Source organism: Sinohyriopsis cumingii, chromosome 19, assembly GCF_028554795.1.
Source record: "Sinohyriopsis cumingii isolate HCF-2022 chromosome 19, ASM2855479v2, whole genome shotgun sequence".
Classification (NCBI taxonomy): domain Eukaryota; kingdom Metazoa; phylum Mollusca; class Bivalvia; order Unionida; family Unionidae; genus Sinohyriopsis; species Sinohyriopsis cumingii.
Window position 1 is genome coordinate 33135239 of NC_142979.1, and position 22261 is coordinate 33157499.

The 22261-nt window shown below is 34.0% G+C and overlaps 1 protein-coding gene across 2 annotated transcripts in view; it reads left to right on the top strand.

Moving 5' to 3' along the window:
- Positions 1 to 810: 810 nt before the first annotated feature.
- The window catches only part of LOC149775406 (N-lysine methyltransferase setd6-like), a 34635-nt gene continuing 13184 nt past the window's right edge, over positions 811 to 22261 (top strand). For both annotated transcript variants that reach the window (XM_089943354.1, XM_089943355.1), the window contains exons 1-6: positions 811 to 972; positions 6190 to 6334; positions 8419 to 8566; positions 10843 to 10971; positions 14433 to 14673; positions 21774 to 21872. In XM_089943354.1, the coding sequence (XP_089799480.1) occupies positions 814 to 972; positions 6190 to 6334; positions 8419 to 8566; positions 10843 to 10971; positions 14433 to 14673; positions 21774 to 21872 (921 nt within the window). In that variant the 5' untranslated portion in view covers positions 811 to 813. The remainder of the gene's footprint in view (positions 973 to 6189; positions 6335 to 8418; positions 8567 to 10842; positions 10972 to 14432; positions 14674 to 21773; positions 21873 to 22261) is intronic.

Here is a 22261-nt window from a genome sequence, read left to right on the forward strand (position 1 = left end):
TATCATCCTTAGTAACAGCTGTTCTGGTTCATATTCATGAGCTCACTCATGCTTAGTAATGGCTGTACTAGTTAATAGTCATATGCTATATCATCCTTAGTAACAGCTGTTCTAGTTCATATTCATGAATGGCTGTACTAGTTAATAGTTATATGCTATATCATCCTTAGTAACAGCTGTTTTAGTTCATATTCATGAATGGCTGTACTAGTTAATAGTTATATGCTATATCATCCTTAGTAACAGCTGTTTTAGTTCATATTCATGAATGGCTGTACTAGTTAATAGTCACATGCTATATCATCCTTAGTACTGGTAACATATCTACTAGCTCATAGTTGTACACTATCATCCTTAGTAACAGCTGTACTAGTTCATTGTCACGTACTATATCATCCTTAGAAATTGCTGACAAATGAAATTAATTTGTGTAGTAACTCATTTTAACACTTTATGTAAAAAAAGATGTACTAAATACTGTGTAAAGTTGAGTTACTGCACAAAATAATTTCATTTCAAATATTGATTGATACTGTTAGTGAAAACGTACTAGGTCCTTTTCACTGACAGTAAGTCTGTTTTGAGAGAAGGACCCGTTTTGCAACAATAAAAAAAAAAGATTTTTTACACCTTATATTTTAAAAAGATAATTAAATGCTATGGACAATGAGTTTCTGCACAAAATAATTAAATATTTATTGAAACTATTATTAAAAACTTCCTCGTTTTAATTTCTACGCGACAAGTCTTTTTCGCCGAAAGGAGTCACTTTCGCACTTTATACTCACCCATTCCAAGGTACAAAACTGAAGCATGCCTAATCGATCCAATATGTCTGCGCCCATAAAAAGACATGCTTCAGACGAAGCAGAAAGCAACACCACCAAATTATCAACAACTCAGTCGAAGGATAAATTATTACATATTTTTATTGGATGGCTAAGTGAGAATGGATTTAATGTCAACCCGAAAGTATGATAGTCTAATATTCTTTTTTAGAAGTAACTGTTTGGAGTATGCATCTGGAGTGTTAAATTGCTTTGGAAAACAATATTGAAAATAGTAGCTTTATGTTACACAGACTACCGACGTTAAATAAAACGTGCCCATCTCTTGTTTCATTTAACGGTTACAGTCATTTGGGAATGGGTTAGTTTTTGATTTTTTTTTTTTTTTTTTTTTTTTTAAATTGCCTTTTGATAGTGGATTCATTTTAATTGCATTGTAGTTTCTCTTTTCCGAATGCTGGCAGATTTCCGTCGATATGAAATATTTATATAAGAAGACATTGGAACACATATAATTGATTGTTGTAATTATTAGTCTTTGCAGATGTAAAAGGTTCGTTTTAGCTATAAGATGGGTCGAGAATTTGTAGCCAAATCAGAACAAATATTACTTGTCATATTTATATTCTTTATAACCAAAATCACTTTCAATATTTATAACGTGGAAAACATATAGTAATTCTTTGTTTTATATATGTATTTGAAAAACATTGAAATTTTGTATAGATTAGACAAGTATGACCTTTCATCACTATCAAACAGTAATGGCATATAAATTGACAAAAGGCTTTTATTCATTTCTTGTACAAATAATGTTTTGTTTGCATTATATTGGCAAAATATAGTACATTGCACAGTCTAAAGATAAGTTATACATAAATTGGCCAAAATCAATAGCATACTATATATGTGTGTGTGTGTGTGTGTGAATGTTCTCTTATGCCCTATCTTTAACATTAGTTTTAAACATTCTTTTATGCATTTAACATTGTTTTTTAAGCAATACTTTATTTCTAAATTGACAAATCTGTGTTATATGTTTATTTGTACACATTTTGTACATGTATGCAAAAAATTATATTGATATCCATTGTTTTCATATGTGTATGTTTGGATAGAGATACATGCAGTGCATTTTGGCATATGACTTTTAAAAGACACGGCAGAAACTATACATTGTAATTTATTGTAACTGATAGGAGTAACAAGTTTAGACCCTTTTCTCCAACCGAATTGACATAACCTAGAACATGTATTGCACCATGTGAGTGCATCTATTTTTAGAAAAGGGATTTTCTTAATATAACCACTCACTTTCTAGCTTCATTACAACAATCCATTGATAGGGCTGCAAATGTATGGTTTTGTTATTTGTCTGTGTATTGGTGGTAATGAAATGCATTGGTAAAATAGTATTTGCTTCACTATCTTTTTCGGGGCCCCGAGTGGCCGAGTGGTCTAAAGCGCTCTCCGTTACGGATCACTGCCATCTCACCTCTGTCTGCGTGGGTTCGAGTCTAGGATTCAGCCAATGTGGGTATGTGAGAAAGCTTGCCAGTAGCTTCTCGTGGGTCGGTGGTTCTTCCCGGGGTTTTCCTGGGTTCTTCCTCCACCATAAATACTGGCCGCCATGCATAGCCTATCGTGTGCTGAAATATGGCGTTAAACCCAACAACAACAACAACATCACTATCTTTTTCATATATTCACAAAAATGAATGCTGTAAGAAAACAACCTTGACCTTGCAGTGCTTATTTTTCGAATTCCACAGCATAGCATTGTCGCATACGTTTCTGACGTACGTTAAATATTTCAGTTAAATCTTATATTACATAATATTTTGACTTCATTTTCATTAAATTATATATTTTCTTTAATCTGTTTGCCTAATTTTTAGAAAATGCATTTTATATTTCAGGAGAGAAAACCACCATTTTTGTTAGTTTATCATTTTCTTTATGACTATGAGGTCCACAAGCAAAGCAGAATATAGATGTTTGCTATTGTATTGAAACAATCATAAATTTGACATATTACCCCAGTTTCATTTAGCTTTCTTTTAGTACTGAAATAAAGAATTGATACAGGTAAACCAGCAATTTTCCAGCACCCTTGGTTCCAAAGCATTGCCAGTTTAAGTTTTGCCAGACCAACCAAGGTCATGTAATAATAATTCAACAATACAGGTTTATTAATTATTGGCTTTGCAAAGAATGTTGCTGTACTACCACTCCCAAAGTGGCAAATTTTAGAATTTTACTGGAACTGTATAGTTAATCACAAAGGTCTGGAAGTTGAGGGCTGTCAGGATTACTGTCTGTTACATAGTTGGTTGCTTCATGGATTTCTGATGCTGCAGGTGGGACATCCGTGGTACTTGAAGTTGAAGCCACATGATTTTCAGATGTAATGCTCCGATACACATTCTTCTCCACTATCTTTTCATCCAAGCGAAGTTGTTTCATGTGTTTTGATCTTTTCATAGATATCGGAAATGCTTAATTACGTGTATTTTGAAATTATTTTGGATCTGGAATGCAGAAATCACCCACACAGGTGTTATCCATATGACATTTTTTGTTGCAATTAGGTAACTTTCGCGAAACAATAAATATGTTCTAATCACTATAAAAAATTAAACAATGCTTTTATTTAAGTTTGTTTCTGACTTCCTCTGATCAAAGGTCGATGGCTGGCTTCCTTTGATAAAAGTGCATGTGTTATTGAAGGCTCTGTTAAAGGCTGTCCTTGATAGATCAAAGAAATACTTGTCTGTTAGTGTTGCGGCAACATAAAATAATTATAGAACACTGATACAGAATTTTTAAAATTTGCTTAGTATATTTTGTTGCTTCAAAGGTAGTCAGTTTTCTTTGAAGCTGCAGCAAAACTGTTTTTTCCTGGTACATTTTTTAAAAACCAAAATTGCCATTGTCTGGTTGACTGCAGTCATTTCCCATTCCTGCCTTCAGAGGTGGTTGATTGTAGATAGTCAGTTGCAATGCGATTTTTGTTATATTACAGCATACAGTACCAAGGCCGGATATCAGCATAAGTGGATTATGATATAAAAATGCACTGTTAGGGTGGTTTGTCAATAAGAAACATGGATTTGTTTATGTAACAATAGATTCCAGTGCATTTTTATATCCACGTTGGCGGCTTCCTGTCATGGTGCCTTTGGGATTTTCTCCACTCCAAACCCAAGACTTATTTACAGTTTTTAGCAGCCAGATGGTATATTATGTCGCTAACAAGGAAAAAAATTACAACTTAGAACATTGCCGAAACCCAGCACGATTCCTGTTATTGTGTTCATTGATTGAAGCCATATAAATACTGCATGCGACCTTGAAATCAAGATACATCAAGACTTGGACAAAATGCCATTTGTAAATTTGGATAAGTATTTTGGGGTTAAATGGAAAACTGATGAATATTTTAATGAGATTCAGGACTGTGCTAAAGTTGCAAGGACTAATTGTTCAGATGGGACAGTAGCCAAGTGTATTAAAATGCATGATGAGTAGCTTAGCAGTTGGAATAAAAACTTTCCTTGGATTGACAAATTCATTCTGATGAACAAACAAGAGCTATATGCCTTTGGTGTAAAAGATGTGGACATTGAACTCAATGGCAACTGCTGGTTCTTCTAATCTGCAAAGTTCCACATTTTCTAGGCATGAGACATTTAGAGACCACCTACTTGCTAGGTAATTATAAAATCATTGAACTGCACACTAACAGAAGCCTGTACAACTCTGCTTCAGGAGTACAGAGATGTATTTGCAGACTTTGCAGTCCTATTTGTAATTGTGTTGGTGTCACCAGTGACATCTGTGGCATGCCAGAGAAGCAGAGAAGCTTCGGTGTGCAGAACAAAATCAATACGAAGGGAAGGTCCAGAATAAAACATAAGACCTTAACACAAATGATGCAAGTCAAAGAAGAGGGACCTAGTGTGGAGGAATACAATCCAAAGCCAAGCATCAGAAACCATTCTAACATAATCACGGTGGTAATCCAGCCATTTTTATTTGCATGGTATGTTACTGAGTAAATCTTAACACCTTTCAAAGCCCTAAGGCATTTCCTTTTTCCTACCAACAGTGGTTTACATCTGTGCATGCCTGTTTGAGCATCCTAAGATGGTAACTCTATCCTTAGACTGTTTGAATCCTGTGAGCCCTTCTTTGTCCTCTATTGTTAGCATCATTCTAAGTGTGCATCACCAGTATAATGCAGTTTGATCTGCATTATACACCTGCTCAGGACTGAGGTGCTTGTTTGTAGTCTGCGGACCATTATTCTCCACACACTTTATGCATGGAAATTCCATGACGCTTCTTGAAACTTTGAAGCCATCCTTCACTATAGTCACACTCATGCTCTAATTTATGTTTTTTTATGAATCAACTGAGCCTGGTCCATTACCATCTTGCCAGATAAGTCCACTCTGTCACTCCCACGTTATCGAAACATTTCATCATCACTCAGTCATACTCAATACTCTTACCACCTTTCGTAGCTTTTCAAATGTTCATTCACTTCTTGGAATCACTGTCTGAATAGCATTTCAGTATTTTGTCCCTCTGCTTCTTTATGTCAGTCAGAAATAGTTGAGTAACCAATACCATATGTGTCACATGGAAACACCGTGGTCCAGTTTTTTCAACAGTTATACTTTATATTGTATAGGTAGTGACTGGTCTTTACGCTTGACACCACCACTGACACTTGCATCTTTCTTAGAAGCCATTGCTAGGGTTAAATGAAAGTAAAATAAGCTAAGAATTACACAAAATACAAGTATCACCACCAACAATTGCAGTGTAAATAATCTGTGTGTGCGCCCAGTAAACTAATTTGGCGGTGTAAGGAATTTAAAGTGTCCTGTCGTAATTTTGTCAGGACTAAAAGAGGTGCTGGACCATCTGTTGCGAAAAAATTGCTGTTTTACCTGTAGAAGCAAGAAACTGCAGGCATTTATTTAATAAAAGAACAAGGATTATATAAATCCTAAGGGGGAGTAAAGTACATAAATTGCAGAACATAAAGCATTATGAACTGAACATGTCCCTCTCTCTTTCTCTGTCTCAATTGTTTGGATTTGCCAACATGAAAGTACCTTCAAAACTTTAGCTTGCCTAAGCCAAATTTAAGTTTGCCCCAGGTGTCAAGGAAATGGGTTTGTAATGGCCTGTCAGATGCCTTGACCAAATTTTGGAAAATGATTACATTCAAGATAAGAAAATTATTGTTTTAATTTTATAAATTAATAATAGTATTATGGAACAGAAGTGTATTTTTTATTTTAATATTGGTGAAAACCTTGTGTTATATGAGTGAAATTAAAGGACACTTGTTCTATAACTCACATGTTTTGCCTTTTTCTCTCAGGTAGTAGTCTCAGAAGAAGGAAGCTGTGCTCAGTATGGTCTCATTGCAGTTGAAGATATTGATGAGGGAGAAGTTCTTTTCCAGATTTTAAGACCTCTACTTCTTTCTCCAGAAACCACCATTATAGCAGACGTCTTGAAGAAAGGTGTGAATGTTTTCACTTTTCTATCAAACCTGTCATAATGACCATGTAATCAGAAAGGTAGCCTGTGAAAGTATATTTATATTGTAGCATGATTAAGGTCAGATTGTTTGATTGCTTTATGGAAAGTTTGACCAAGTTGATATTAATATGGACACAACAACACCTAATCCAAGTTGATGTTTTTGGTTTGGTTTAAATGTTGAGTTTTGTATAATACTGAAAGTGGAGAAGTCTTGGACAAATAAAAAGAAGAGAGGGAAAACTAAAAATATCACAAACACAACTGCAGATAGCTATAAACTCTATTGTAAAACATGCTTAATTGCATATTGGTGTATGCAGTGGAAAGGGAGAGAAGAAAAGATGAATCCATAAATATTTACAAATTGGAGCCCCAATAACTCAACAACTACCACTTTATTAAATAGTTAACAAACTAATTAGATAATGAATAAGTTACTACTGCTAAATTGTCATTTTTAAAAAACCATAAATGACCATATAATCTGAGAAAGATGCACCACACCACCATGCCTTACAACTGACCTAAAAGCAAAACTTTACTGGATTAATGAACAGTTGGATGAAGCTAAAACCATTGTGCTCTGCCATATTTGTAGTTGTGCATATACATTGGTATTTAAGCTGTACTTTTAATTTATTTGTCATAAGGAATACAGATCCCCTTAGTTAACATATTCTTTATTAGCTTTTCATGTAATACTTTATACCAAGATTTTTAAAGCCGATCAATGTTAAAATTAAAATGTCTTTCAATATGGATTATGTCTTTGAATAAAATTGCCTAGCAATATAATTGTAAAAATTAAAAATCAGTGTTTCATAACTAAGGTAAAAGTGTTTCATGCCTAGCACATACTCACACCTAATCATTGCAATCAGTGATATGATTAATCGGATTAAGGTTAAAATGTGTACGCATGAGGCTGTTAATTGATTACCTTGTTCTTGTAATCTGGACAGTTTTGAGGAGGCTTTAAGTAACAAAGAAATGTCTTTGAAATGATTTCAGCAGAAACACCTGAGCAAGTAATGCAACATTGGTTCACCATTAAAGCAAAACCTATGAACAATATCAAAAGTGTAAAGAGAAACTGTATAAAGCAAGACATGCTTCAGCTGCTAATGAGCCCTAACACTCCTGATCCATTGAGTAAGGACGACAATGATGTAGCAGTTGGATAATGGTTGACATCATAACCTGGAGGAAAACATTGCTATATGTGAAATATTTTGAGGTCTGAATAAGCACACGAGTCAGTTTAATGAGTTTTGATACTTTTCCCACCAATGAATTTTGGTTTTTCCTCCATGTATTTCTTTTTTGTTTGCTATACCAGAATTTCTGCAGATGGATGGTCTTAATTATCTTCCTCTCTGTGATAAAGCAGCTGTCGAAAAGTTTTCAGATTTAATGAGATGCTTATTTGTACCTTTAATTTTTATAATTCTGTCATCCAACTCACTAATGTTCACTCTCACTGCTTGCAGTAGGAAAATTCGGGGTTATTCTCTCTCTCTCTCTCTCTCAAACTGAGGTCAGTAGTTTAAATGTTAGGGTCAGAAGTCATTGAATCTAGAATTATATATGTTATATGTTATTATTTTAAAATTATTGTATATTTCAGGTAAATTTTACTTCATTTCTGCAGAAAATATAAAGTTCCTCATATTAACATGTTTTGGTTCATATTTTTCCATCGGTCCTAGCAGTAGATAAATCAGTGGATGGATGGGTAGATGAGTTGCAAGACACATAATTAAAAAAATTCCATTAGACGATTATACTATTACAAGATATATATTGTGTTGGCAGGGTATCAGGTGTGAGCAGTACTCATGAGGATGGTCTCTGCTGATGAGAGCATAACAGTGTGTTTTACTGTGGGAGCCTTATAAGATGGTGACTGTTGTATGTTACTTTTCTCATGCTGAAAAGTTGACCTCATGATCTGATGGCCTCTGATGAATACAGGTATAAGGGCCTCATAAGAGGGTGGCTACTCGATATTTCGTGCCAAAAAATTGAACAATTTTCATATGAAAATTACTTTTTTTTACAGAGGAAGACCACATACAATCTGAAAGTGGATGGGTCCCATTGCTTTTGGCCCTTCTGTATGAATACAGCAATCCATCCTCCAAGTGGCGGCCCTACTTAGATCTCGTGCCAGATTTCAAGGAGCTGGATCTTCCCATGTTTTGGACAAGGTAGACAATGTGGACATTAATTATAACATGGGGTGCAACTTGGCCTAGTTTATATAGCTAGACCTTGCCATGCACGTTCTGGGTAATGTAGACAGTGTGAATATTTATTATAAAATGGGCTACAGTTTGTCCAGGTTTATAGAGCTGAACCTTCCCATGTTTTGTATTCAGCCAATGTGGGTATGTGAGAAAGCTTGCCAGTAGCTTCTCGTGGGTCGGTGGTTCTTTCTGGGGTTTTCCCAGGTTCTTCCTCCACCATTAATACTGGCCACCATGTATAGCCTATCGTGTGCTGAAAAATGGTGTTAAACCCTACAACAACAACAACAACAACAACTTCCCATGTTTTAGGCAAGGTAGATAGTAGTTATAGAATGGGTGCAACTTGTCCAAGTTTTAAGAGATGAGCCTACCCATGTTTGGGGCAAGGCAGAGAGTGTGGACATTAATTATAATATGGGATGCAACTTGTTCCAGTTTATATGGGGTGCAACATGTCCAAGTTTACATAAAAAGCAACTTATCCATGTTTTGATGGGTTGTATCTTGTCCAAGATTGTATAAAGTGTAATATATTCAAGTTTATATGGCTTGTAACTTTCCCAAGTCTATATAGGGTTCAGATTGTCCAAGTTTGTAGAATAATACTTGAAACAAAATTTTAAAAATATCTTTAACAAACAAATTTCCTTTATTGGTATTTGTCAAAATTGGGTCAATTTATTCCCATAGAACAACAGGTAGTACACAGCAATATGAATGATTCCTGTAATTAAATAATTACATAAACAATCTCAGCTCATCTTTTAAAAATCTAGATTTTTGGAAAGTGTTTCTTTGAAAAGGTTTGTTCAGATGTTTTTATTTTGCCTGCAGTGGGTTCCACACAAAAGGAATGAGATTCATGTGTCAAAATGTTATTTATCATGTGGTCCAGAATTAATGAATGATGTACCTTCCAAATTATATAGTGGAACAAAAAGTCAGAGGTCAAGACAATTTAATTAAAATTGGGTAAGCACAGACCAACATTACATAAATGTGGCACTTATCTGTGAATGATCTAATGACCTCACTAATCTACATCATGTATAAATTTATTGAACAAATAAATAGTTCCATTCAAATAAGCTTTTGGCTTTGTTACTCAATGTACTTGGTTATTTAGTATTTACACTTAGTGGCAGTATGTTGAATTTCAGAATCCAGAAAGCCATGGTCACCATAACATGACCCCCTGATTGCCTGTCAGATTTCCAAGTGGTCTAAAGCACTCTTCCTTGCAGATCATTAACATCTCACTTTCATCTATATGGGTTCAAGTCTCAGCTTGGCCAACATTGTTACATGAGAAAGCTTGTCAGTAGCTTCCCTTGGTTAAACAGGATGATTCAGGTTGGGAGTAGCTTCCCATGGTGTAACATGACGATTTGATTGGGATTATATTTTAGTGATTTTTATTATAATAGCCATATTTGTACTTGAATCTGTATCCAACAAGAACCATCTCACATAATTACAAGAACCCAAACATTTTCTCATCCTTTAATAAATGCAATGTGTAAATGAATTTGATTTATATGTTCAGTTGTAAAATGTTTAAATTGAAGCAGACCACATGTCATTATACAACATAGGTCTGGCTATCTGTACAATTAACAATAAATACTGAATATCCAACATATCAAAAAATTCTATAATATAATATGGATAGTGAAAAATAATGCAGTCTTATATTTCACATACCTCTGCATCTGAAGGTTGATGTCTTCCTGACAAAATTTGTTGTATAGTGATAATACAGTCTGACTTGACTCTATAAATACCCTGGCTATTGTAAAATCCATGGCCAGAGAGCTTAATGTAATCGGTTTTCTCACTGTAAACATGTTCCTTGTGCAGCATTAGGGGAACCAAATTCAGTATTTTATAATAACTTAAGACATAGACATACCACTCTCTGGTAACACTGTACACAGAAACAAAACCAGACCTCATTTTTGTTCAGGTATAATGCATAAAATTGAGTACACACAATTCCATGATACATGGGTTAGTGGTTCTTCTGGGGGGGTTTCCTGGGTTCTTCCTCCAACAAATATACTGTCTACCATGTATAACCCATCATGTGCTGATAAATGATGATAAACCCATAACAACTAATCAGCCACATAATATAGGCATGTAAAGACCAGAGTTTACTCAGATTTAGGTCAATTTCATGGTGATATTTTCCCAATGTGCAGAAGAAAATTGCAATATTCTTTGAATTACAGATCAGAGAGGGAAGATTTACTTCAAGGTACAGGTACGAGTGATTCAGTAGAGAAAGATCTTCAAAATATTGAAAAAGAGTTCAAAAAGGTTGTACTACCCTTCATCAAAAGACATCCAGACCTGTTTAGGTATACATATATCATATTTATTTATATATAATGCACAGTTAACTTTAAATGTATACATCATATTTATTCATATATAATGCAGTTAACTTTGAATGTATACATCATATTTATTCATATATATGCACAGTTAACTTTAAATGTATACATCATATTTATTCATATATAATACAGTTAACTTTGAATAGCAGATCTTCCATTGCATAACACGCTGGCAGATCATGTCCTGAATTCTTTAAACTTTTTGTGGTAACCTATCATGTTGTGCATGGGATTGTTGTGCTGGTACCAGCCAATGCAAAAGCCAATCACGTTTTACCTGCATAAAAAACATAATTAATGCTATTAGACTAAATAATCCTTCTGGGATTTTCATTAAAACACTAACTGAAAATGTTACAGATCTGACCACCCATCCATACAGTTGTGAAGGAATTTAACGAACAAGACCAAGTAGACCTTGTCAAAGGTCGTTGCTTGCATTTTCGTACTTTGTTGATCTTACAAGTGTCTCATAGATACATAAGTGAAATGTAGCAGGTAGTGTATTTAGATGCATTCCAATGGTCAAGTAGTGGTCAGCACTCTGACATTGATATCAAGGTCAAAGATCTTGACTGGGGGGGGGGGGTATTTGTACTAGCTTGTAAGCGTGATAACACAAACAAGTGTAATGGATTATTTTTATTTAATTCATTTGATGGATATGTCTAAAGAATGCCATGATTGATACCACTAAGCTAACTTTATCCATTTTAACACAAAAAATAGATTTTAACAAACTTAGCATGTGGTAATATATCTGTATGAAAATCATGGAAATTTGGCATCCATTATGGCCATCATATTCACCATCTTCAAAAACTTGTTATCAGTGTTCTTCCATATTGGATGGTCATATTGTCGGAGGCTTTTCACAAAAAAAAACTTGCTTATAATGTCTGCTTAGTCCAAATTAAAAATGGTACCTGATCTGACATCAGATATGGCCCCTTTGGTAGCCATCTTAAAAAACTTGTTATGGTTACTAAATGGATGGCCTTCATGACATTTTCATAGAAGGTCTTTGTATGATGTCTAATTCATGCTAAAGGACATATTATCATGCCTAGAAGGCACCATTGAAAAAATTCGGCCAAATGTAGGATGTTTTTTTTAATAATTGTTTCAGACAAGTTCAGTAACTTACTAGCCATGATAACAGTGTCTCAAGGATAGAGAGAGTGGACGTTGAATCAGTGAAGAAACAAAGAACAGTTATCCAAATAATGATACAGCATAATACATAAAATGTGATTTTGTGCAAGATGTGCACATAATAAATAATAAGGTAATCTGATTGGCTGAATTAATTACCACCTGGGAACTGAATTCCAGTTGGAAAAAAAATTGCTCCACCTTAAGCTTGTATTTTTGTTATGGATACGATCTACAATAAGTCAGATCAGAGAATGCTAAAGAGAAACCTTGCATGTGATTGGCTGAGTTTGTTATCTCAAGACTATATTTCTGATCCAGTTTCTATGAAATGTTTTAAATGTGTTTATATCATTAATATCTTTGATGTCTTCAGTTATAAATGAGACTGTGAATAATAATTAATATGCATTTATTTTTAGAAAGAACTTTAATCAGGATATAGTCAAATAGATAAAATCAACATGATATAAAGTGTAGGAGATAGTTTGCTTGGGATGGTGCTGCAAAAGCCTGCTTAGTGAAATGGTCAACTATAAAGTTATAAAAGCCAGGTGAGCAATTTAAAGCCCATTTGACCTCATGTCATGGTGAGCAATGTAAAGCCCACTTGAGCCTCTTGTCGTGGTGAGCAATATAAAGCCCACTTGAGCCTCTTGCCATGGAATGTGCTTCCATGCTTAAAATTAAATGATGCACTAAGCATATACACCACTTCCTTGATAACTTGCAAACCCGCTTATAACGCGGGGTTGGTAACTGAAAGATTTATATAACGCTCGTTTTATGGTTGAAAATGGTAGATAAGACCTGGAAATTTTAATCAACATTTTGAAATTATAAACTTTGAATAAAAAGTCATAATTGGTTACATTTTCTTTCCAAATGACATTTTTAGTACAATTAAACAATTTTTATTAAGTGAGATTTGTGTTTTAATTCTGTCATTTAGTTCCTCTTATTAAGTGTCGACTCTGTTTTGATAACTGACTTGTGGAAGTATTTGTTGTATTGTTGCACTGAATTAAAAGCTGGCCTCCTTTGTATTATCAAATTAATTATGTCTTTTGAATCAAATAATGGAGGTGGATCAAAAGAAAAGTCAAAAGGAATGCAAATCCTACATATTTAAAATCAAACGGCCCCAGTCGTATGTTGGGTGAACTCACTTCAGTTGATCAATTGAACACTGTTATAAATGTTATTGTGTATATAACATAATTAAACTACTCAAATTAACTGACTAATTCATAACTGTGATCAAAGACAGCAAGGCAACCAAGCTAAACAAATACTTCGTAAAACAATGAGCTTGGTTTCATAGATACGGACCATTTGGAGCAAGTGAGTTTCAGAGAATTTCTGAACTGTCACTTGGAGATATCCTCAAGGATGATAAGAAGTTTCACTATTACTTCCAATGAAATCATGACAGTATTGTTCTAATTGAACAAATCAAAAGTTTGGTTTTGATGTAGACAATTGTCTCTTGAAATAAATGTTGGTAGTTTTTGAAGAAAAGGAATCTTGTTTGGTTGTGTATTGACAGTTAGACTAGTTCCCTGTTACTTTGACTCCCGACTTGGCATTATGCTATCATATACCACTCCGGGAACCAGACTAATCAACAAAACAAAAAGCAGTGACATAATACACATGTTTTTGCGTACACATGATGGTTGAAACCAGTTTGAACAATCTTTCACATGTTGGATGTTTTGAAAATAAGTGTTATTTATACAGAAAAATGAACAATTTCATTAGAAAAAGAATGTTATTAACAATTATTATCGACATGATTGTAAAATGAGGATTCAGTCATTAAACAGCCCAGTTCCCTACACCCCCACCATCGTTTTCTCGATGTCTAAGAGGATTTTTTCAATTTTTAGAGGTCCCTCGGTAACTCACACCCATGATTATAGTGCAGTCTATGTTTGTGGACCCCGATGTGTGCGAGTTATTGTGGGAGAGGTGTATTCAGGTCCAGAATTTGTGCTAAAACAAAAAGATAGAACATTTAAAAGACTTCAGATGTTTTCTTCTCTTAATAGATGCAAATGAAATTGTTATTAATAAAATGGTGTTTTGCTGAATAATTGGATCACTTGCCCATCCACCCATCAATGATTGTCCAAAAAAAAAGCATTTCAGTGCACATTTTAGAATAATTATTTTATGAAATTTTGAATGCCAGTTTTCTAAAGAGCTATTCTCTGCATAAAAGGCAGGGATAGGTCTGTAATTATTTGTTATATTATTGACAGCAAATCTTGTGAGGATATTGAATTCTACAAAAGAATGGTGGCCTTTGTTATGGCCTATAGCTTCACAGAACCTTTGACCAGTGAACAGGAAGAAGATGAGGAGGAACAAGAGAATTCTGGGAGTTCACCACCCATGATGGTTCCCATGGCAGACATCTTGAATCATGTGGCCAAGAACAATGCTCATCTGACATTTGAGAAGGAAGTCTTGAAAATGGTTGCCATTAGAAATATCAGTAAGGTACTTACCATATAATGGGCCATTATTGCAACTTTTTTTATGTTTTATCTTACAAGGTGTATTTCAATATATGTGATTTCAGGTTTATATTTAGGCTTGTTTAAATTAATAGCTTAAGAAAGAACATATTTCAATTTTTACTTATTTGGTTGCATTCAAACTGCATTACTAACTGAAAATAGACCACTGCATTTATTGGCTCATGTACAGTACCAATGAGTTTTTGTCAGATTTCTACTTTAGTGACATGTAATAGCTTTGGCTTTTCTTTTATTCTGGAGGTGGTGGGGATGGGGGGAGATTGCCAAGCATAAAAGAGAAAAATCCTTAACCGTAAGTTTAATCAAATGACCTAGGTTAGAAGCATAGTTGTTTCCAAGCCTGAACTTTTATAGAATAATCCAGATGAGTACCTTTTTTATCTCTTTTAGTGAAAATATTTAAGCTAACAAATTTTATAGCTCCAATGATTTATACAAAGTAAATAACCAGTCCTGTTGTTCTTGTCAGTAGTTTGCTGTCAGATGCACACATGTTTGTGGTTATTACACTGTAAATAACCAATCCTTTCTTTCTTATTGCTGGTTTACTGTCCGATGTAGCACACATGTTTGTGGTCATTACAGTGTAAGTAACCGATCCTGTCTTTCTTATCACTGGTCTACTGTTCGATGTAGCACATAAGTTTACCAGGAAGCATGGAAAATCTCACCTCATTCACAGGTATAAGTTCTGAAAGACAATATTTATTACAGATGGAACTGTACATTTAAAAATAATTTTATTCTAGATAATATCTTTCATTTTTAGCACACCTGGCTTGTAAGGCCACATTACCTTGTGGAAGTTCTCTGTGTCCGTCAATTCATCCACTGGGTATCCATTGTAATTGTTTGTTACCACACCGAATGGATTGTACCTGATCTGATTTTTATCCAACTTGGAATATATGTAGAGAAAATCTTCAATTGTTTTGTAGAAATAACAAAATATTTAGAGAGTAAAGTGGGAAACGTTGTACTGTCATAAGTGGTGAAAAGGTAGATTTTCTTTCTATCCTATATCTTTTCTGGGCATAAACCATTGATTGGCATGGATTTTTTTGTCCATTCTGTGCCATTGTGACTAATAATTGCATTATTAAGTGATTAAAATAAGTTATAAAATTTTACTTTTGTGATAGCAATCTTTCACAAATTCTGCTTGTGAGTGTGTAATGGCCTCATGGTTAGAGCATCCGCCTCAGATGTGAGAGGTTGCGGGTGCAAACCTTGAGTGAGTCATATCAAAGACTTGTAAAAATGGTACTAGCAGCTGCCTCACTTGGTGCTCAGCATTAAGAGGTTAGTGTTAGGACTGGTCGGCCTGGTGTCAGGATAATGTGACTAGGTGGGACATCATGCTACATGTCTGTGGCATGATGCCATAGTGCTAGACATCACTATAAACTGTCACACTGCAGACATCACAGCAATATGACTGAAAAATTGTTAAAGTTATGTTCAAAACCCAAATCACACAGATTGTGTATTTTGTCCAATTAATGACTACTCACATAATAAAATGAAGGGAATTTTATTTTCTATAACTTGTTTCATGCATTGATAGATCTTAACATTGTTGGGGTGGGGATACCATAGAAACATAACATCGTAAGATTTTAATGATTGATTTTACTGGTATGGATTTGTGTTCTTTATTTATTTATACATTCAGACATGAATTGTGTGGCTTTGGCAAGCATGCAGCCTTGATTGGTAATAGATGCTGCACTCAAATTTTTGATTGCCACTTAATTTTGGTTTGCAATCAATTTCCGATTTCTCCATTTTCATACATAACTTTGATTATGTGGAGAATAAAAACTGCTACTTAAGCAGTTTAATTACTATATTTAATCAGAGTTTTCTTCCTAAAGATGTGTCCGTTTGTAACAGATGTGAGATACTATATGGGTAACAGAATATTGAATGGCATCAGGTCATGTAAGTTGAAATACTGTATGGATAACAGAATATTGAATGGCATAAGGTCATGTAAGTTGAAATACTGTATGGATAACAGAATATTGAATGGCATCAGGTCATGTAAGTTGAAATACTGTATGGATAACAGAATATTGAATGGCATAAGGTCATGTAAGTTGAAATACTGTATGGATAACAGAATATTGAATGGCATAAGGTCATGTAAGTTGAAATACTGTATGGATAACAGAATATTGAATGGCATAAGGTCATGTAAGGTGAGATACTGTATGGGTAACAGAATATTGAATGGCATAAGGTCATGTAAGTTGAAATACTGTATGGGTAACAGAATATTGAATGGCATAAGGTCATGTAAGTTGAAATACTGTATGGGTAACAGAATATTGAATGGCGTAAGGTCATGTAAGGTGAGATACTGTATGGGTAACAGAATATTGAATGGCATAAGATTGAATGGCATAAGGTCATGTAAGTTGAGTCATGTGGAAAACTAAATTTAATACTTGAAGCCTGCTTTTTCTTTTAGTTTTTAGGCATTTTTCATGTCATCTCCTTATTGATTACATTAATGTATACTAGAGTGTCGACAGGCTTGACACAATTTAAGGTCTATTCATCCTGATGGAGAGAGAGAGAGAAATAGGCCTAAATAAGGAAATACAATTTTGAACAACATACACAAAGGCAGGTATTTTTTCTAAATGGGAAAAGAGTAGTTCCTAAATTGATAGTGCCACTGTCACAGTGAAAGTGGTATCACCACTGTGGTGATCTCATTTTTCTCCCATTGATATATTTCAGTATCTCATTATGAAATAAATGTATAGAATACAAATTTATAGGATCGACATCTAGACATACTGTTGAGGTAATCATGCATCTGATTGGCTTGTACACCTCTCAAGGCCATATTTCTGGTCCAATTTTGATCAGACATGGAATGTGGGCATATATCATTAAGATCTTGAATGAATTTGATAATGAGTAAGAGTCCTGCGTATTATTGTCTTAAAAGTGATCTTGCATCTGATTGGTACAATTTTGGAGGCCATATTCCTGTTTATTTTGAACCAACTTATCATTAGAATATATTTTTAGTTTAGTCAAGAGCAAGATACATGCATATTAATGAGGTGATCTTGTGTCTGATTGGCTGAGTATGTTACCTTTCTGAAAGGAATATTTCTGGTCCACTTTTGATCAAATTTGCAGGTCTGGACTGGCATATATCATAAACAAATGAGTTTGATAAGGACCAGCTCCATGCATACGTACAATTTGATCTTGCATTTTTGAATGGCTGAGCTTGATCCATTCTGGAAGTCTAATCTGATTTTGATCAAACTTTTGACATGGATTTATATCATTAATGTCTTGGATGAGTTTGACAATGAGCAAGATCCATGCATATTATTTCATCTGATTGACTTAGCTTTTTATTCCTCTGAAATCTATATTTTTGATCCACTTTTGATCACACTTGGCACATACACTTATACCATAATGAGATCCATGCATATTAATGAGGTGAACTTGCATCTGATTGGTTGAATGTATTATAATTTGGTATACTTTATTTCTAATCCGATTCTAATCAGAGATGGAATATAAGTTTATATCATATTGATTTTGCAAGAATTAGAAACTGAGTGAGATCCATACATAATATTGAGGTAATCTTGCATCTGATTGGTTGAGCCTGTTACAAGTTTAGAGTCTGCAATTCTGAGCTGTATTTGATCAGACTTGGAATATGGTGTTTTTGTGATCCTGATCTCAGACAAGTTTTGTTGTTAGTGAGTTCCATGCACATTACTGGGGTGATCTCGCATCTGATTCACTGAGCTGGTTGCACTTTTCACGGCATGTTTCAGGTATGAGGTCAATAATGAATGAAGTCTGTCCATATTAATTAGGTGAACTTGAATTTGACCTTCTGTCTTTGAGCTTTTCACCACTTTAGATGTCGTATTACTGATCTTTTTTTAAAATCAAACTTGGAATGTGGGCTTACTCTATCCAGATCACCACAAGTTGGATAATGAGTGAGTTCCACATACATCATTTATGTGATATTGCATCTGCTTTGCTGAGGATTAAAACTAGAGGTTTCTATTTATGAAAAGACTTTTTAATAGAATTATATCATTAAGATGTTGTATGAGTGTGATCTACATATATCAATGAGGCAACTTAGTATATGCTTGGCTGAGCTTGTCTTCATTCTGAAGACAAAACTTGGATTGCATTTTAGAAACTTTGTAAATAAGCTTATGTTATCAGGGTCATATACATGTCTAACAACAAGTGAAATCTACCCGTATTAATGACATGATCTTGAATCTGATTTATTATCTGTCAGAAATAAAACTTGGTAACTATGTTTATTTCATCAAGATCTTGAAATAGTTTGTGAGTTAGAGCTCAGTGATTTCTCCAGGAATGCCCTCGCTGCCACATCAGCCCTGTTCCCTCCTGGCATGTTCATGAAAGAATATTTTCAGTTTTGAAAGGGAGTGGGGATTTTTTTAAATGCAAGAACCATTTCTATGAACATACCCTGGATTGTATATGTCAACAAATGTGCATATTAAAAGTAAGTTTTAATGAGTAAAGATAAAACTTACACTTGTTTATCTTCATCGTCGGCACAATGGCAGTGATAGTGTTTTATGACAATGGCACAATGTCATATGCTTTAGAACTGCATGTAACAGCAGAGGTATTACCATTGAATACAGATTTAGCATGTCACAGCCGAGACATTCATATAGAATCCAGATTTACTTGTAACAGTAGAGACATTACTATAGAATAAAGAAAAATTGCATGTAACAGTAGATACATTACCATAGAATACAGATTTAGCATGTAACAGTAGAGACATTACCATAGAATACAGATTCAGCATGTAACAGTAGATACATTACCATAGAATACAGATTCAGCATGTAACAGTAGATACATTACCATAGATTACAGATTCAGCATGTAACAGTAGATACATTACCATATAATACAGATTCAGCATGTAACAGTAGAGACATTACCATAGAATACAGATTTAGCATGTAACAGTAGATACATTACCATAGAATACAGATTCAGCATGTAAGAGTAGATACATTACCATAGAATACAGATTCAGCATGTAAGAGTAGATACATTACCATAGAATACAGATTCAGCATGTAACAGTAGATACATTACCATAGAATACAGATTCAGCATGTAAGAGTAGATAGATTACCATAGAATACAGATTCAGCATGTAAGAGTAGATACATTACCATAGAATACAGATTCAGCATGTAAGAGTAGATACATTACCATAGAATACAGATTTAGCATGTAAGAGTAGATACATTACCATAGAATACAGATTTAGCATGTAAGAGTAGATACATTACCACAGAATACAGATTCAGCATGTAAGAGTAGAGACATTACCATAGAATACAGATTTAGCATATAACAGTAGATACATTACCATAGAATACAGATTCAGCATGTAAGAGTAGAGACATTACCATAGAATACAGATTTAGCATGTAACGGTAGATACATTACCATAGAATACAGATTCAGCATGTAAGAGTAGATACATTACCATAGAATACAGATTTAGCATGTAAGAGTAGATACATTACCATAGAATACAGATTTAGCATGTAACAGTAGATACATTACCACAGAATACAGATTCAGCATGTAAGAGTAGATACATTACCATAGAATACAGATTTAGCATGTAACAGTAGATACATTACCATAGAATACAGATTTAGCATGTAAGAGTAGATACATTACCATAGAATACAGATTTAGCATGTAAGAGTAGAGACATTACCATAGAATACAGATTTAGCATGTAAGAGTAGATACATTACCATAGAATACAGATTTAGCATGTAACGGTAGATACATTACCACAGAATACAGATTTAGCATGTAACAGTAGAGACATTACCATAGAATACAGATTTAGCATGTAACAGTAGATACATTACCATAGAATACAGATTTAGCATGTAACAGTAGATACATTACCATAGAATACAGATTTAGCATGTAATGGTAGATACATTACCATAGAATACAGATTTAGCATGTAAGAGTAGATACATTACCATAGAATACAGATTTAGCATGTAACAGTAGATACATTACCATAGAATACAGATTTAGCATGTAACAGTAGATACATTACCATAGAATACAGATTTAGCATGTAACGGTAGATACATTACCATAGAATACAGATTTAGCATGTAACGGTAGATACATTACCACAGAATACAGATTTAGCATGTAAGAGTAGAGACATTACCATAGAATACAGATTTAGCATGTAAGAGTAGATACATTACCATAGAATACAGATTTAGCATGTAACAGTAGATACATTACCATAGAATACAGATTTAGCATGTAACAGTAGAGACATTACCACAGAATAAAGAAAAAATGAATGTAACAGCAGTGACACTACCATAGAGTACAGGAAAAATGCTTGTAACAGTACAGACATTACCACAGAATACAGAAAAATGCATGTCCACCATTATAAATAATTAAGTACAATTGGTAAACTGCTTTTAATAACTTTGATAATTAGTGAAGCAACTTATCGCTCTATTGTGAAACATCTCATAGTTAAGTGCTTGATTATGGGGTGGCTGATCAAAACCTCAAGTGCATACATGATCAGTTTGATCTTTGTTAATATTGATGACTACTACAAGTTTGGTTTTGTCTGGAACAAATTGGCTGCATAATTCTGGCAGGCTCGTTCATTTTTAAGGAGCAGATAAATTAAACTGATGCAGAAATTAATATAATTTCATATCCTGAAGAAAACTCTGAGAGCTATGCATATTGATTATGCCTTTGTCATTGGAATTAATTTTGTTCAGTCGAGTAAAAACGATAAATGGACATTCTAGAAAATTTGGGAGATACTTTACGTAGGATATGTCTTTTCATTACTACTTAAGCCAGCTTAGACAAAAGGTCAAGTGTTAAGGTATGTAAGACAGTTGAGTGATATCAGACATACTTGGGCCTTTTGTTTTCATTGATATAATTATGTTCTTTATTCTTGAACAGGGTGAAGAGGTTTTTAACACATATGGTCAACTCAGTAATCAGCATTTACTCCACATGTATGGATTTGCAGAGCCATATCCCAACAACCATTATGACACTGTAAGTTTAACATTTCATAAATGTAACCAACCATTATGACACTGTAAGCTTAACATTACATAGATAATGTAATCAATCATTATGACACTAAGTTTAACATTACATAAATAATGTAATCAACCATTATGACACTGTAAGTTTAACATTGCATACATAATGTAATCAACCATTATGATGCTGTAAGTTTAACATTACATAAATAATGTAATCAACCATTATGACATTGTAAGTTTAACATTACATAAATAATGTAATCAACCATTATGACACTGTAAGTTTAACATTACATAAATAATGTATTCAACCATTATGACACTGTAAGTTTAACATTACATAGATAATGTAATCAACCATTATGACCCTGTAAGTTTAACATTACATAAATAATG